This window comes from Bubalus bubalis, chromosome 1 (genome assembly GCF_019923935.1).
Source record: "Bubalus bubalis isolate 160015118507 breed Murrah chromosome 1, NDDB_SH_1, whole genome shotgun sequence".
In the NCBI taxonomy this organism is placed as follows: Eukaryota; Metazoa; Chordata; class Mammalia; order Artiodactyla; family Bovidae; genus Bubalus; species Bubalus bubalis.
Genome location: NC_059157.1, coordinates 198,077,487 through 198,095,213, shown reverse-complemented (window position 1 = coordinate 198,095,213; position 17,727 = coordinate 198,077,487). Strand labels below are relative to the sequence as shown.

Below are 17,727 nucleotides of genomic sequence, written 5' to 3'. Positions count from 1 at the left end.
ATAACAACGATCATCAGAGGACTCTCCATTACATTACTACTCTCAATTTTTTTTTTAGGTTTACTAAAAAGAAACATTTGTTTTCATTATTTTCTTTCAGTATAATAATTCGTGAAAACACAGCAAGAGCTCAATTATTTCACCTGTAACAGTGGGCTTCTGTCAGATTCATTAAAATCTAGGTAAGTGTGAGCTTTAAACACAGCCCAAAGAGTCACCTGCTGGCAGGGAAGTGACATTCACATTCATGGGGTGGGGGGGTGGGGGGCGGGGGGGGGAGGCGCAGAGAACCTGAGCTGAAACACAAGCTTGCTCGGTCAGCAAACGCTAGACCATGTAAAATACCATCAGCAACCGTCTGCCAAAGTCCAAATAAAGAATTCAGTGAAGAAGGGAAAGGAGTTACACCTCCTATTGGAAAGGTCCACTTTTCATTTGGATAGCCTTCATGAAAATGTTCCCAGATGCTTTTTGCCTACTTATATTACCAAAGAAGGCAACATTCCTGTGGCGATTAGTCTAAATAATCTGGGCAAAAATGCAAACTGCCTTGCACAATCCCCGATTTTTAAAGACATGTCTCCCTCTTAACATTTTATTTTCTTAATACAAATACTGTTCACTATATACAGATTCCTGGCGACGTAGAGTGAAAAACACTAGCAAAATCTTCTTGAAGGCCACATCATTTTCATTCTGAAAATGATTTCATGATATTAAGATCTGTAGTCATGGCTCTGGTTATATGCTACTCTCTCTCTACTTTTAGTGAAAAGGGAAAACATGATGGAGAAACTGTATGTTTTTAACATGTGTACTTGTTCTCATACTCAATGAATCAGAAGATTCTGCAACTGAAACCTCACCAGCCACGTCCTAAGTTAAAACACATGGCAGGAAATGAAGTTCCCATAAAACAGCCCTTCTGCTGTTCAACAAAATCACAATACATCTGCCCGCTCCCAGTAGCACACGCTTTTCATGCTTTGACGGAGTCAGCACCTACAAGGAAATGCCATCCTACTGACTGAAAGGTTCTGTGGATGGTGTTTTGAGGTTCCTGCTGCTACAGAAGTCTCTGCAGGAAACGGGCCTTTCTCTGGGAAGCCCGGCTGCCTTCCCCCGTCCATGCCCATCCATTCTTTTGCTGGCCTAAAAACTGAGACCAAGCTAGGACTGGAGACAACCTGAAACAAAAACACAGCTGGGGCACAGAGCGTTTCAGGGCTGAAGGAACACTTAGTCGCTGTCAAGGATAGTGCGTCATCTTACACACAAGGGCACCAAGGCCCAGAGACATGATTTCAACTGAGGCCGGAGCAACCTGATGAGTAGGAATCTGATGACAAGAGGCAGGTTTTACGTAAGTCAATCACTGACGAGCAAAGCGCGCAGACTCTGCCACCTGCACGACCTCTGCAGTGGCTGAGCCGCCACCACCGCGGCCTGGTGTGAGTGCGCACTCGCTGACTCCTCCTGAAGACTCCGCCGCCCACCCAGACCGAGTCTGCTCTCTGCCCCTCAAGCCTCCCCTCTCTCAGGCAGCACCCTCTCCTCCCTCGTCTCCATGACAACACACTCGCACAGGAGGAGACCGCCAGCGCCCACACACGGAGCTTACCAGGCACTGCGTGCACAGTAACTGACTCGACAGTCACAACAGCCCTAAGGAGCGAGTATCACTGACATCCCCACTTGGCACGTGAGAAGACTGAGGTCCTAGAGCCGCTGAGCGGCAAAGCTAAGATTTGAATCCAGGTACGTGACTACTGTGCTCTGCTGCTTTTCAAAATACAACACACAAAACAAGCCTCTCCCTTCATCGAGCTGTTACCCATGTCCCTGCTCCCATCCACATAAAAAACTGAAGCGTGGTCTATGGTCCTGGCTCCACTTTCTTATTTCCCACTCGACTCCCCTCCACAGCCTGGCAGGCATTCACACTCGGCAATGTATGGAAGGCGGCCACTCCGGCCGCCCACTACCACCGCACAACGCCCAGCGCTGGCCACTCGGAATCCACGTGGCTGCCACGCCCTCCAGGAAGCGCTCTTCCCGCCGGCTTCACCCACACCTGCTCATCACCCTCCCGCCCCGTTTCCTCCACTGGCCCGTCCTCTTCCGCTTGACCGCTGGATGTGGGCGCATCCCAGGCGGAGTCCCGCAAGCCCGCCCCCCACCTCTCCACGGGGCTTACACTGTTCATCTCCAGCTGCGAACTCCAATCTCACACATCCAACTGCAGACTTCAGTTTCCATTTCAAACAACATAATCCGACACAGAACGCTTTTATCTCTCAATGTTTCTCTCTTTTTCACTATGGAAAACTTCAAGCACATACAAAACCAGTAAAAACAGCATAATCTCCACGTGGATTCAACGGATGACGTGAGCTGACAAAGCTCATAGCTGATCTCATCTCACCTGTAACTCCATCCACCTTCCACCTCCCACCCCAGGTTATCCCCAAACAGAGCCCTTTATTCCTTCCTCCAAACTTGTTCTTCTGTTTTAACAAGTATGTGCTACCATCATCATCTTCCCTGATTATCCAAACCCCAAAGCTAGAAGTCTCTGGCTCTCCCGCCCGCCCTCTTCTCTGTGTACACCCCCACCCACCTGTGAATCCCATCAACCCCACCCCACTCCCCACCACCCTGCTCTAAGCCACCATCATCTCTTCCAGGACTAAGTCGTGTCTGACTCTGGGACCCAATGGACTGCAGCCGGTCAGGTTCCTCTGTCCATGGGATTCCCAAGCAAGAATACTGGAGGGGGTTGCCATTTCCTTCTCCAGGAGACGTTCCAGACCCAGGGATTGAACCTAGGTCTCCTGCATTGCAGGCAGATTCTTTACCGTCTGAGCCATCAAGGAAGCCCCCCAGTAACCTCCAACTTGGTGTCAAAGCACAACAAAAGCAAAACAAAACCTCTGCAGGCCAGAAGAGAGTGGCATGATACACAATATTTAAAGTGACGACAGGGAAAAACCTATGACCATGAATACCCAGCAAGGCTCTCCTTTAGATCTGACGGAGAAATCAAAAGCTCTACAGATAAGCAAAAGCTAAAAGAATTCAGCACCACCAGACTGGCTTTACAACAAATACTAAAGGAACTTCTCTAAGCGGAAAAGGAAAGGCCACAACTGAAAACAAGAAAGTGATGGAACGGGAAGGCTCACTGGTAAAGACAAACATACAGTAAAGGGAGGGAAAGCCCACACACAAACAGGGCCTCAAAACCAGTCATCACGAGCAGAGGCGAGTATACGTACATGGCATTTCAAATGCATTTGTAATTAAGAGACCAGCAACTTAAAACCATCATATATATACACACACAGACTGCTATATCAAACCCCAACAACCGCAACTGAAAAATCTATAAGAAAAAGGAATCCAAACACAACATTAAAGATAGTCATCATATCACAGAAGAACAAAAGAGCAGCAAAGGAAGAAAAAAATATCTACAAAAACAGATCAAAAACAATGAACAAAATGGCAATACAGTAAGTCCCCCACATACGAACCTTCAAGTTGTTAACTTTCAAACATGCAACATGCATTCACATGTCCAATCACGTGAGTTCACATCTCTGTAAAAGTTATCTGTAAAAGCTGGATGCCTAGGTTAACTCTGTTGGACTTACAAATTGGACTTATGAACGCACTCCCAGAATGCAACTCATTCACATGTAGAAGACTGACTGTAAGAACATATATAAACGATAATCCTCTTATATGTAAATGAATTAAATACTTCAACCAAAAGACACAGACTGGCTGAATGGATATAAAAACAAGACCCATATATATGCTGTCTACAAGAGACCTGATTCAGATCTAGTGACACACACAGACTGAAAGTGAGGGGATGGAAAGAGAGATTCTGTGCAAATGGAAATCAAAAGAAAGCTGGAATAGCAATACTCGTATCAGACAAAATGGACTTTAAAATAAAGACTGTTAGAAGAGATAAAGAAGGACACTCTGATCTTTGATCAAAGCGTGTCCACTTTGAAGGACAAAATGATCAAAGAATCAATCCAAGAAGAAGATGTAACAATTGTAAACATGTGTGCCCATCACAGGAAGCACCTCCATATATAAGGCAAATGTTAACAAAAAGTGAGAATTGACAGTAATGCCATAATAGTTACATCAATGAACAGATCATCCAGACAGAATAAAAGAACACAGCCCTTAAATGCCACATTAGATCAGATGGACGTAAGTGGTATTTATAGAGCATTCCATCTGAAAGTAGCAAGATTCAAATGTACATGGAACACCCTCCAGGGCAGCTCACATGCGAGGCCACAGAGCAAGCCTCAGTAAATGTAAGAGAACTGAAATCATATCAAGTAATTTTTTCCAACCACAACATTACGAGATTAGAAATCAATTACAAGCAAAAAAACTGCAAAAAACATAAACATGTGGAGACTAAATACACAACCAATGAATCACTGAAGATGTCAAAGAAGAGATTAAAAAATACCTAAGAACAAATGCAAATGAAAACACAGCCATCCAAAACCTATGGGATGCAGCGAAAGCAGTTCTAAGAGATAAGTTTATAGCAATACAAGCTTACCTGAGGAATCAGAAAACTCACAAATAATCTAACCTTACATCTACAGCAACTAGAGAAAGAAGTCAAACAAAACCCAAAGTTAGTAGAAAGAAAGAAGTCATAAAGATCGGTGCAGAAATGAAATAGAGACAAAGAAAATACAAAAATCAATAAAACTAAAAGCTGATTTCCTGAAAAGATAAACAACATTGATAAACCTTTAGCAAGACTCATCAAGAAAAAAAGGGAGAGGACCTAAATGAATAAAATTAGAAATGTAAAAGAAGTTACTACTGACATCACAGAAATACAAAGGACCATAAGAGACTACTACAAAAAACTATATGCCAATAAAATGGACAACCTGGAAGAAATGGAAAAATTCTTAGAAAGATATAATTCCCCAAAAGTGAACCAGGAAGAGAGAGAAAATATGAACAAACCAATGAGAAGTACTGAAATTGAAACTGTGATTTAAAAAGTCCCAACAAATAAAACTCCAGGACCAGATGGCTTCACAGGTGAATTCTATCAAATACTTAGAGAAGAGTTAACACCAATCCTTCTGAAACTATTTCAAAATAATTGCAAAGGAAGGACTACTTCCAGACTCATTCTATAAGGCCACCATCACCCTGATTTCAAAACTAGACACAAATACCACAAAAAGAAGAAAATTACTGGCCAGCATCCCTGATGAAAATAGATGCAAAAATTGTCAACAAAATTCTAGCAAACTGAATCCAACAATACATTAAAAGAATCACACACCACGACCAAGTGGGATTTATCCCAAGGATGCAAGAATTTTTTAACACATCATCGACAAGAGGTGTAGTAATACGTCTTCTGTTACCCAAATGTTATTGACCACCGTGTTTCAATATTCACTTACATAACAAATCACTGGCTACAAGCATCAATTTCTGCAAAAACCCCCTGATCGATGTTTTAATATCCATTAATCAATCAGTGTGACATACCATATTAACAAATTGGAGAATAAAAACCATAGGACTATTTCAATAAATGCAGAAAAAGCTTTTGGTAAAATTAAACATCCATTTATGATAAAAACTCTCCAGAAAGTGGGCTTACAGGGAACCCACCTCAACATAATAAAGGTCACATATGACAAACCCACAACTAACATCATACTCAACAGTGAAATGAAAGCATTTCCTCTAAAATTGGTAACAACACAAAGAGGTCCACTCTTGCCACTTTTATTCAACATACTTTTGCAAGTCCCAGTCACTGCAGTCAGAGGGGGGAAAAAAGGGAGGGGCGGGGGTGGTCCGTATTGGAAAAGAAGTAAAACTGTTGCTGTTTGCAGATGACATTACACTATACATGCTGCTGCTGCTGCTAAGTCGCTTCAGTCGTGTCCGACTCTGTGTGACCCCATAGACGGCAGCCCACCAGGCTCCCCCGTCCCTGGGATTCTCCAGGCAAGAACACTGGAGTGGGTTGCCATTTCCTTCTCCAATGCATGAAAGTGAAAAGGGAAAGTGAAGTCGCTCAGTCATGTCCGACTCTTCGTGACCCCATGGACTACAGCCTACCAGGCTCCTCCATCCGTGGGATTTTCCAGGCGAGAGTACTGGAGTGGGGTGCCATTGCCTTCTCACAGAAAACCCTAAAGATGCCACTAGAGAACTTCCAGAGTTCATCAGTGAATTAAGTCAGGTAGTAGATACAAAATTAGTACAAGAAACCCGCTGCATTCCTGCACACGAACCATCAAAGGTCAGAAAGAAAGGGAACAGCCACAGGCACGAGAACATCAAAAAGAATAAAATACCAAGGAATAAACCTACAGGGGACGACAGAGGATGAGGTGGCTGGATGGCATCACTGACTCGATGGACCTGAGTCTGAGTGAACTCCGGGAGTCGGTGATGGACAGAGAGGCCTGGCGTGCTGCGATTCATGGGTCGCAAAGAGTTGTACACGACTGAGAGACTGAACTGACTGAAACCTACCTGAGGAGACAGAAGACTTGTACTCAGAAAACTATGAGATGCTGATGAAAGAAATCAAAGATAAAAATGTACCATGTTCTTGGGTTGGAAAAATCAGTATTGTCAAAATGACTATACTAACCAATGCAATCTACAGATTCAGTGCAATCCCTATCAAATTATCAAAGGCATTTTTCACAGAACCAGAACAAAACAATGTTTTAATTTGTATGGAAACACAAAAGACCCTGAAGAGCCAAAACAATCTTGAGGAAGTAAAGTATCGCTGGAGAAATCAGACTCACAATTTCAGACTATACTACAAAGTTACAGTCATCAAGAGTAGGGTACTGGCATAAAAACAAACATATAAATCAACAGGACAGGATTGAAAGCCCTAAAATAAACCCATGGACCTATAGTCAATTAATCTATGATGGAGGCAAAAATACACAATGGAGAAAAGATGGTGTCTTCAATAAGTGGTGCTTGAAAAACTGGACAGCTACATGTAAAAAAATTAAATTAAAATGTTCCCTAAGACCACACACAAAAATAAACTCAAAATGAATCAGAGACTTAAAAGTAAGACTGGACACTATAACTCCTAGAGGAAAATATATGCAGGACACTCTTTGACATAAATTATAGCAGTATCTTATTGGATCCATCTCCTAGGGTAATAGAAATAAAAACAAAAATGAACAAATATGGCCTAATTAAACTTAAAAGCTTTTGCAAAGCAAAGGAAACCATAAACAAAATGAAAAGAGAACCTACAGAATGGGAGAAAAAATTTGTAAACAATGCAACCAACAATGGATTAATCCCCAAAATATACAAACAGACTACACAGCTCAAATCAAAAATCAAACAAACCAATCCAAAACTGGGCAGGAGATCTAAACAGACACTGCTCCAAAGAAGATATACAGATGGCTAACAAACACATGAAAAGATGCTCAGCGACGCTCATTATTAGAAAAACGCACATCAAAACTACGAGGGACTTCTCTCGTACTGGTGGTCCAATGGTAATCTGCCTTTCAATGCAAGGGACACAGGTTTCATCCCTGGCCATGCAACCCAATGTTTACAGCAGTCAAGACACGGCAGCAACCTCAATGTCCATAGACGGGTGAATGGACAAAGATTTGGTACATATATATACCATACGTGTGTGTGTGTGTATATATAATGTGTATATATAATGGAATATTACTCAGCCATAAAATAGAATGAAAATACCATTTAGAGCAACATGGATAGACCTAGAGATTATCATATGAACTGAAGCCAGAGAGAGAAAAAGACAAATATCATATGGTATCAGTTATATGTGGAATCTAAAAAAAATGATACAAATGAACTTATTTACAAAACAGAAAGAGACTCACAGAAATAGTAAATACTCATGGTTACCAAAGGGAGAGGGGCAGGAATAAGTTAGGAGTTAGGGATTAAGATATACATACTATGCTATGCTATGCTAAGTCACTTCAGTCATGTCCGACTCTGTGTGACCCCATAGACGGCAGCCCACCAGGCTTCCCTGTCCCTGGGATTCTCCAGGCAAGAACACTGGAGTGGGTTGCCATTTCCTTCTCCAATGCATGAAAGTGAAAAGAGAAAGTGAAGTCGCTCAGTCGTGTCCGACTCTTAGCGACTCCATGGACTGCAGCCTACCAGGCTCCTCCGTCCATGGGATTTTTCCAGCCAAGAGTACTGGAGTGGGGTGCCACTGCCTTCTCCGATATACATACTACTATATATAAAATAGATAATCAACAAGGACCTGCCATATAGCACAGGGAACTATATTCAATATTTTGTAATAACTTATGAGTGACGAATCTGAAAAGACACACACACATATATAAGTGTGTATGTATATAACTGAATCACTGTGCTGTACGTCTGAAACTAACATAATACTGTCAATCAATTATACTTTGATAAAAATAAACTTAATTTTTAAAAAACGAAAGAAAGGGAGGGAGGGAGAAAAAGGATTAGTGCATTAGAATTAATCAGCTGCACAGAATCAGTTTCTTCTGACTACTGAGTATCTGAGATGAGGAACCTTATCTATAGTTTTCAACACTGCAGCCCCAGGACCTAGCCTAGCGTCTGGTATATTTCTTAAAGAAAATATAAGGATTAGTAAGTTTAAAATTCTTTCATTACCAGAATCTCCCAGTAATTGATGAAAAGGTCTTGCTCAGAGGGCCAGCCCTATAGAGGCCAAGCAGGGAGTGACTTCTGGGGTGGAAGCTTAGTCTTGCATGAATAATCCTTACTGCATTGCAGTATCTCTACTCTTATCTCCTTGACATCTCTAAGGTTACCCAGACTGCTTACACTGGATCTTTAAGAGGAGAAAACGTGAACCCGAGTTCAGAGCTCAGCTCCCTGCATCAGCAGGACTCTCTAGGCCTCAGGTAAGAGGTATTACTGTCACGGGATGGCCATTCAGGGACTCCTGCAGAGGGAACCCCGTGAGTACAGAAAGGACGCTTCTGGTGGGGTGAGGGCCCCGTTCTGGATGCAGGGTCCCAGGGACCAGGAATCAGACGTGGGGCTTCCCTCTGGCTCCAGGCTCTGTCCCCTGTGCTGAAGAGGCAGGGGCCATGCTACCCTTAGGCTGCCTCCCAGGCTGGAGCTGACGGGAAATGACACGTGGGGAGTTCTGTGAAGTGCTCTCGCCAAACGGCAGGGCCAGCAGATGAGGTAAGGAGGACGCGATCCGGCCAGGCCTGAGGAGGCAGTGGTGCCCATGCGTCCGAGTTGAGGGCCTGCTCTACGGCGGGGGGCTGCCCTCTGGGGGTGTGGGCGAGGCCCTGGTCACCTCACACCGTGGAGGTCACGGCTCCCAACACCCCCAGGCTTTACCCAGCCCTCCGCCCCCAGATCCTGCTCTCCTGTGTAGAGGAGAGGAGCTGCCGCTGGAAAAAATCTGCCCCATCTCCCCGCAAGCGATGCCACAACTGGAATTGCCCCACAAATCTCTGACTTCCGGGCATTGAAACTCTCAGCTGTTCAATCACACCAACAGAGCTTATACTGACTTTCTGTCAAGTTTTCTTCAACTTGGCTCAAAATAACCTCTCACAAGTCTCAACAGTTTTGTCCTGGCAAATTCTGAAATGCTACTCTAATTGAGGGATTGGCAAACTACATTCAAAATACGGGCCAAATCCGGGTGTCCTGGTAAATACCGTCTCACTGGAAGGCAGCCCCACCGATCTGCGCACATGCTGCCTAGGGCCATCCTCACGACAAAGGCCGAGTTCTGCAGCTATAACTAAGACAGCTCGGCCCCAGGAGCCTGAACACTCACTATGTGGCCCTTTAAGGAAAGGCTGCCAAACTCAACTCTGATTCTACCTGCCTCAAAATACAACAGAAAAAAGTACAGTCCAAGCCTGCTACATAAACTGCTTTTTCTTCAAAACTGGCAAGGCTTTACTTTTCAAAAAGGAATTCTAACAAATATCACATTTACAGAATCAGCACTTCTGTGTGTTCAACAAACCAGAAAAAGTATTTTCAGATTTATCATCAGTGGGAAAAGCATATTTTCCTACACATCCATAAATCTATTATGCTGAACTACTTTTACACAGACTCCTCAAAAACACATGCGCTTAAAGCTGAATCCTCAAATATACCACTCTTGGTCCCAAAGCAATTTTCTGAAAGCAGAATAAGCTTGAAAAGTGGAGCCCAAATAATGCTCTCTTATATTAAATTTTATTATTAACACTAAAAATTAAACTATAGCAACAATACAATTTCTGACCATGTTTATAGAAGTAGATAATCCTTCTTTATATAAAATACATAGTTTTTTAACCATTAGTTTAAAAATACCTATAAAACTAAGCTAAACACAATCCAAATATTTGAAGAATCATTCAAAAGAAAAATCAAATATCTAATTTATGTTTTTAAAAGAAAATGGGGTTACTCACGGAGGTAAAGGGTGAGGATCCTTTATTTCCCAGCCCGTGACACCCCATCGGGTTGGTGGATTAGCCCTTCCATGGTCTGAATATGGAGGAAAAAATCTGCACATGGGAAGGTAACGAGAGCTCATTCACCTTCCTTTCTCAGATGTTAGTGCTTTCTCCCTTTTGATGAAATAAGTTGTTCTAAAGTAGGGATAAGAACAAGGACTTTGAGACATGGTGCCAAAAAAGAAAGAAAAGGCAAGCTACTCATAAAATTTAGGCTCTAAAGGAAGATCTCTTCCTAAAATAGCACCCTAAACCTTATGCCTGTGAGGCCAGTTCCCTCCTTTGCTACAACACTCCCTTCATCAGAAACAAATCCATCCATTCTGAGTTTAAAGGGAATGACTGGAGTATTTGGCTATCATCTTTTCAAATCAGTTGTCCCAAGTCACATTTGGAGAAGTTCTGGACAGAAATATAACAAACCTGCCCAGACTGTCCCTCAAAGGGATTCAAGCTCATCTAAAGCCCTTGTGGTAAGCCGGGCCTAACCGTGTTCAGACTGCAAGCTAGGAGAACCTGCCCTGGCCCGAGATACAAACCTCCTGGCGAACGACATCTGCAGTTCTCTCCAAGTGGTCAGGTCTCCTTTTGGATTTCATTACACTTTAATAGAAAGTAAAATTAGGTTATTAAGTATTATCCTCCTAAAAATTAATTACAGTATTAATTACTGTGACTATCCAGTACCTGTGACTGGAAAGGAACGCCATCCAGCACACAATGTAACTGGCTGTCCAGGATACAGTGGAACATTATGGACCCTGGAGAACAGCCCCGGAAGTCTATATACCAACTGAAGTGTACGACCCACTGACAGCAGGCAGAGTCAAGGAAGACGCTACGACCTGCCTCCCACCGTCTTCAGCAGCTCGGGGCTCTTTGAACACCCACCGCAAACGACACTGAGGGTGACCACTCACCTGCTCCGAGTGAGGTGGCGCAACGCGCTGGGTGTTGATCTCAGCGGAGCCGCCTGAGTGCAGATGGCGCCCAGAGAGCCTCGCAGCAGCCTGGGGATCACAACCACCATGGTGCTTCCTGGGAGACAGCAAACTCAAAGTCACAACATTCCAAGAAAAAGGAGGCAAACATCAGACTGTCTTAGGGCCAGTGAAGAAGAGTTTGGATTTTTGTTGCTGATGTTACAAGCTGATCTAACAGCAAAATGATTAAAGACCTAGCTTCATCCTGACAAAACTGCTGCTGCTATTTAGAGTTGAGTCCACTGATCCCCACCATGCATATGTATCAGTGATTATCAGTGCTGGCAAATATTCCTGTCCTCTATTGGTTTCCAAAATCTCTGACCGAGCTCATGTCACTGATCTTACGCTATCACAGAAGAGGACAGCAGATTCTGTAACTGCCTAGTAACTACATTCTGCCCAGAGCACCACGTAAGTCTGCAATATTTCTTATGAGATAAAGAGAAAAGGGCAGACAAATTTTCAAAGTTTCACAGCAATGAGAATAAACAGACTCCAACCACAGGCAGTAACATAAATGAGTAACACAAATACCTCAGTAAATGAAAAGAATGACAGAGAAGACTCAAAAAAGCACCTACACAAAGCACCTAGTCTACAAGTCCAGTCATACAAAGTACAAAAGCAGGAAAAAATGAATCTGTGGAGTTGGAAATCAAATTAGCAGTCTCCCATGGCGAGGTGACCGTGACAAAGTTGTTTCTTAATCTGAATGTTGATTATATGGGTATTTTCATTTTGAAAAAAATTCCTCAAACACAAGAGGAGTTTCAGAGCAGTAATACTCCAAATGGCACCGTAATGATGGATCCATGTCATCATACGCTTGTCCACATCCACAGAACATGTATCACCAAGAGCGAGCCATGCTGTTAGACGTGGGATGACTCTCCGAGTCAGAGCAGGTTCACCAATTACAGGTCGGAGATTAAAGGCCCCACTCTGGTGGGGGCTGTGGACGATGGGGAGGCTGTGCATGTGTGGGGGCAGGGAGTGGAAGGGAAACTCTGCACTCGCCCTCAATCTTGCTGTGAACCTAAAACTGCTCCCCCAAAATTTTGTCTTAAAAATTCAACCAAGCAGTCTTCTTAGGATTTATGTACTTCCATTTACATGTCAAATTTCAATAACAAGTTTAAAGAAAAAAAAAAAAACAGAAAGATTCTCCAACACATCAAATTCTAAAAACTACTGCCTATCAGGAAAACCACTGATCGGGAGTCAGATGACATATTTTTTTTTGCTTCCTATCACTCTGTTTTTTCTCTGCTAATTCTTAAATCCTTCTTTGCTTAAATGGGCTTCCCAAGTGGTGCTAGTGGTGAAGAACCCGCTTGCCAATGCAGGAGACATAAAAGACATGGGCTGGGAAAATCCCCTGGGGAAGGGCATGACAACCCACTCCAGTACTCTTGCCTGCTGCTTCTGCTGCTGCTGCTGCTAGGTCGCTTCAGGGTGTCTGACTCTGTGCAACCCCATGGATGGCAGCCCACCAGGCTCCCCTGTCCCTGGGATTCTCCAGGCAAGAACACTGGAGTGGGTTGCCATTGCCTTCTCCCCTCTTGCCTAGAGAATCCCAAGGACAAAGGTGTCTAATCCTACAGTCCGTGGGATCACAAAGGGTCGGACATGACTGAAGTGACTTAGCACAATAGCACACTGCTTAGGATGGCCACTTTTAACAAGTTATATTGCCATATATATCTGTCCTTTCCTATCTTAGTTGACTTCAGAATAAATGAAAATGTATGTGAACGCTATTTCCGGAGCTCTTTGGGAGGTACTATATAAATGAATTGTAACAAATACAATGTCAGAAAATATTCAAGTGAAGTCTACATTCCTACTCCAAGGGACGTGTGCTACATTCCTACACCACACACTATTTTAGCCCTTCATTTGACAAATATTTAGTAAGAGTCCATCATGTGGCAGGCCCTGGGGCCACAGGAACAAGACAAAGACCTTGGGGAGCCTGAAGATATTTTAGAAGATCCAGACAGGAAATAAAAGTAAATAAATTGAGAGGTGACAATTATCATATGTAATTCGTTGAGTTACAACCAAATCATATTAAAAAGCCACTGCTTTCTAACTGGTCTTCGGATAAAAGATCTATTTCTTGCCACTGTGGATAAACACGCTACTTGCCATTTTTCTCTCTAGTAAAATGAAAGAAGTGAAAGGCCTCTTTCCACCTCACATAAAACGTAGCTTCTCTCCTCTGAATGTGCTAACCCCAAAATGGTATATTAGTCACTGAAAGAAAGAGGCAAAACTTACTTCAGAGGTCCATGAGAGTTTAGGAGCCGCTAAGTGTACAGCTGGCTGGCTGACATGCAATATTCTGGTCCTGGAATCACACCGAGACCTTTGGCACACACACGGGCTGGAATAGAAACAGCGCCATCCACTGAAACTCTCACCGAGTTCCTTCAACGGCAGAGACAACATGTAAGAACAATGTTTGGGAAGCTGTTCAGGCACTACCATCTCGTGACTTCCCTGGTGGCACAGCGGATGGGAGTCCACCAGCCAATGCAGGGGCGTGGGTTCAATCCCTGGTCCAGGAAGATTCCACATGCTTAGGAGCAACTAAGCCTGTGCGCCCTGACTACTGAAGCCTGTGCTCCTAGAGCCGACGCAACGAGAAGCATGTTCACAACCCCCGCCAACCACAACCAGAGAAAGCCCCTGAGCCACAACCAAGACCCTGCACAGCCAAAAATAAATAAATAAACTTATTAAAAAAAAAAAAGGAAACCACTCCTGTTTCTTAGCAGTAAAAGCAAAGGCTCATTGTAACAGGCAAGCATCACCTCACAGCCAAGCTACTCTCAATGGCGCCCCCTTCCATCCACTCCTCCTCATGTTCCCACTTTTCTCGTCTGTTTCTCTTGCTGCTTCTCTCTTTCATCTTTCTTGTTTCACTGCTGAGTCAAGTCCAACTCTGTTGCAACCCCATGTCCTACAACCTGCCAGGCTCCTCTGTCCATGGGATTTCCCAGGCAGGAATACGGGAGTGGGTTGCCATGCCCTCCTCCAGGGCATCTTCCCGACCCAGGGATCAAACCCGCGTCTCTTGCATTGCAGGTGGATTCTTTACCGCTGAGCCACCAGGGACGCCCCCTCATCTTTCTTGAACCGTCTGTATCTCCTGCTGCTTAGGGTCTCCACCCCATGAACAACCAGACCAGTGGCTGGGCTGATAACAGGTACATGTCATTTGGGCCCAACCTCCCTGACAAAATTTAACTGATGTGCAGGCAAATATGGACACACTGTTCTGCTCAGTGTTTTGGACATCTGTTGCTACAATAAGCTGCTTCATCTAAGACACATCTTTTAGTGATTATACTGTTTGATCTACTGCTCAACTTGAACTAGAAAACAAAGAAAACTTAATTTTTAAAAGCTGTTTTCTTTTAAAATTCTACAATCGTGTTTTTTAACAATAGTAACCATGACCAAGAGTGCCACCTACTGGTAAATAAGGGGTATTTTATCAAACTGTGTTCTAAGTGCCTTCTAAAGCAATAAGGTATTTAAAGAAAAAAACCTATCCATATTTTGAAACACATCCAGTGACTTTATATACTCAATGAAAGTATTAGTTAACTATAGAAAATTAACATATACTAAATAATTTACTCTAGAGCTCATCAATGAATCTGGTAAAGTTCCAAGATGCAAAACTAATACACAGAAATCTGTTGCATTCTGATACACTAACAATGAAAGATCAGAAAGAGAAAGTAAGAAAAGAATTGCAATTACCATACATGAAAAAGAATAAAATACTCAGGAATAAACCTACCTTAGGAGATAAAGACCTATACTCTGAAAACTATAGGCAGCTGATGAAAGAAATCAATGACACAAATGGAAAGATAGACCATGTTCTTGGGTTAGAAGGATCAATACTGTCAAAATGACTATATTACCCAAGGCAATCTACAGATTCAATGCAATCTCTATCAAATTACCAATGGAATTTTTCACAGAACTAGAACCAAAAAAAATGTTTTAATTTGTATGGAAACACAAAAAACCCTGAAAAGCCAAAACAATCTTGAGAAAGAAATGCAGAGCTGAAGGAATCAGATTCCATGGCTTCGGACTATATTACAAAGCTACAGTCATCAAAAGAGTAGGGTACTGGCATAAAAACAGACATATAGATCAATGGGACAGGATACAAAGCCCAGAAACAAACCCAGGCACCTGTGGTCAATTAATCTATGACAGAGGCAAGAATAAACAATGGAGAAAAGATAGTCTCTTCAATACGTGGTGCTGGGAAAACTGGACAGCTACATGTAAAAGAATGAAATTAGAATACTTCCTCACACCACACAAAAATAAACTCAAAATGAATTAGAGACCTAAATGTGAGACTGGATAGTATCAAAATCCTAGAGGAAAACATAGACAGCGCTCTCTTTGACAGAAATAGCAGAAAGATTTTTAAAAATCTGTCTCCTAGAGTAATTAAAATAAAAACAAAAATAAACAAATGGGACCTAATTAAACTTAAAAGCTTTTGCAAAGCAAAAGAAACCATAAACTAAATAAAAAGAATCTACAGAATGGGAAAAAATATTTGCAAACCATGTGACTGACCCACAAGGGCTTAATCTCCAAAACACACAAACAGCTCTACATAAAAAAAAACCCAATCAAAGAATGGGCATAAGATTAAACAGGCATTTCCCCAAAGACACAGACAGCAAAGAAGGCACATGAAAAGATGCTCAACATCACTATTAGAGAACTGCAAACCAAAACTACAATGAGGTATACCATTGTGAATGAGGTATACCATTCACACCACTCAGAATGGCCATCAACAAAAAGTCTACAAATACTAAATGCTAAAGAGCCATGTGCAGAAAAGGAACCATTCTACACTGTCTGTGGGAATGCAAACTGGTATAGCCTTTATGGAGAAGAGTATGGAGGCTCCTTAAAAAACTAAAAATAGAGCTACCATACGATCCTTCAATCCCACTCCTGGACATGTACCTGGAGAAAATCACAGCTGAAAACATACACGCACTCCAGTGCTCACTGCGGCACTATTTACAACAGCCAAGACATGGGAGCAACCTAAGTGTCCACTGACAGACGAAACGGATAAAAATGTGCATAAAATAAACAATGGAATATTACTCAGCCATAAAAACGAATGAAATAATGCTGTTTGCAGCAACACGGATGGACCTAGAGATTAACAACTAGGTGAAGTCAGAGAAAGACAGTCATATGATATCACCTGCACATGGATCTAAAATGATACAGATGAACTTATCGACAAAACAGAAACAGACCCACAGACACAGAAAACAAACTTATGGTTACCAAAGAAGAGGGGGGGTATATGTTAGGAGGTTGGGATTAACGTATACACACTACTATATATAAAACAGATAACCAGTGAGGACCTACCGTATAACACAGGGAACTACACTCAGTATTATGTACAAACCTATAAGGGAAAAGAATCTGATACATATACATGTATGTATAATATAACTGAATCCCTGTGGTGTTCACCTGAAACTAAGGGACACTGTAAATCAACTATACTTCAACAAGGGCTTCCCAGGTGGCTGCCAATGCAGAAGACACAAGAGATGCAGGTTCGATCCCCTGGAGTGGGAAATGGCAACCCACTCCAGTATTATTGCCTGGAGAATTCCATGGACAGAGGAGCCTGGCGGGCTACAATCCAGGAGGCTGCAAAGAGCAGGACACAACCGAGCATGCATGCACTCATACTTCAATTAAAACAAAATTAAAACAATGCCACATTCAAAAAATAAAGTAAACAATACAAAACAAAAAGGAAAACACCTATCCGTATCTTGAAATGTGTCCAATGGTTTTACTCATTCAATGTAAACATTAATTAACTATAGAAAATTAATATATATTAAGTAATTTTCAAAACTATACAAAAAAGAACATTCCATCAACGTTTGTATCCTCATTTGGGCCTTACCTCACCAAAAAGTTATTTTATTTCTGAAACAGAGAAAAGTATCATAAATACTAAATGAAACATATAGCCATTTAAGCAGTCCTACAAGCAACAGATTAAATTCAAGATTTAAAATGAACTATACTAGTTTCTGTTCAACAAGTACATTCAAATTATTTAACAATTACTGAGG

The 17,727-nt window shown here is 42.3% G+C and overlaps 1 protein-coding gene across 18 annotated transcripts in view; it reads right to left on the bottom strand.

Moving 5' to 3' along the window:
* OXNAD1 (oxidoreductase NAD binding domain containing 1) overlaps positions 1–17,727 on the bottom strand; it is a 51,002-nt gene that overhangs the window by 28,844 nt on the left and 4,431 nt on the right. For 6 of the 18 annotated variants that reach the window (XM_044948683.1, XM_006048740.3, XM_006048739.3 and 3 more), the window contains exons 2-4: positions 13,835–13,940; positions 11,486–11,603; positions 11,105–11,168 (exon numbers count right to left, since the gene is read on the bottom strand). In XM_044948683.1, the coding sequence (XP_044804618.1) occupies positions 11,105–11,168; positions 11,486–11,595 (174 nt within the window). In that variant the 5' untranslated portion in view covers positions 11,596–11,603; positions 13,835–13,940. Of the gene's footprint in view, positions 1–10,520; positions 10,701–11,104; positions 11,169–11,485; positions 11,604–13,834; positions 13,985–17,727 lie in introns of those variants that run through there. The other 12 variants (XM_044948691.1, XM_006048746.3, XM_006048750.3 and 9 more) reach the window with 5 other exon arrangements.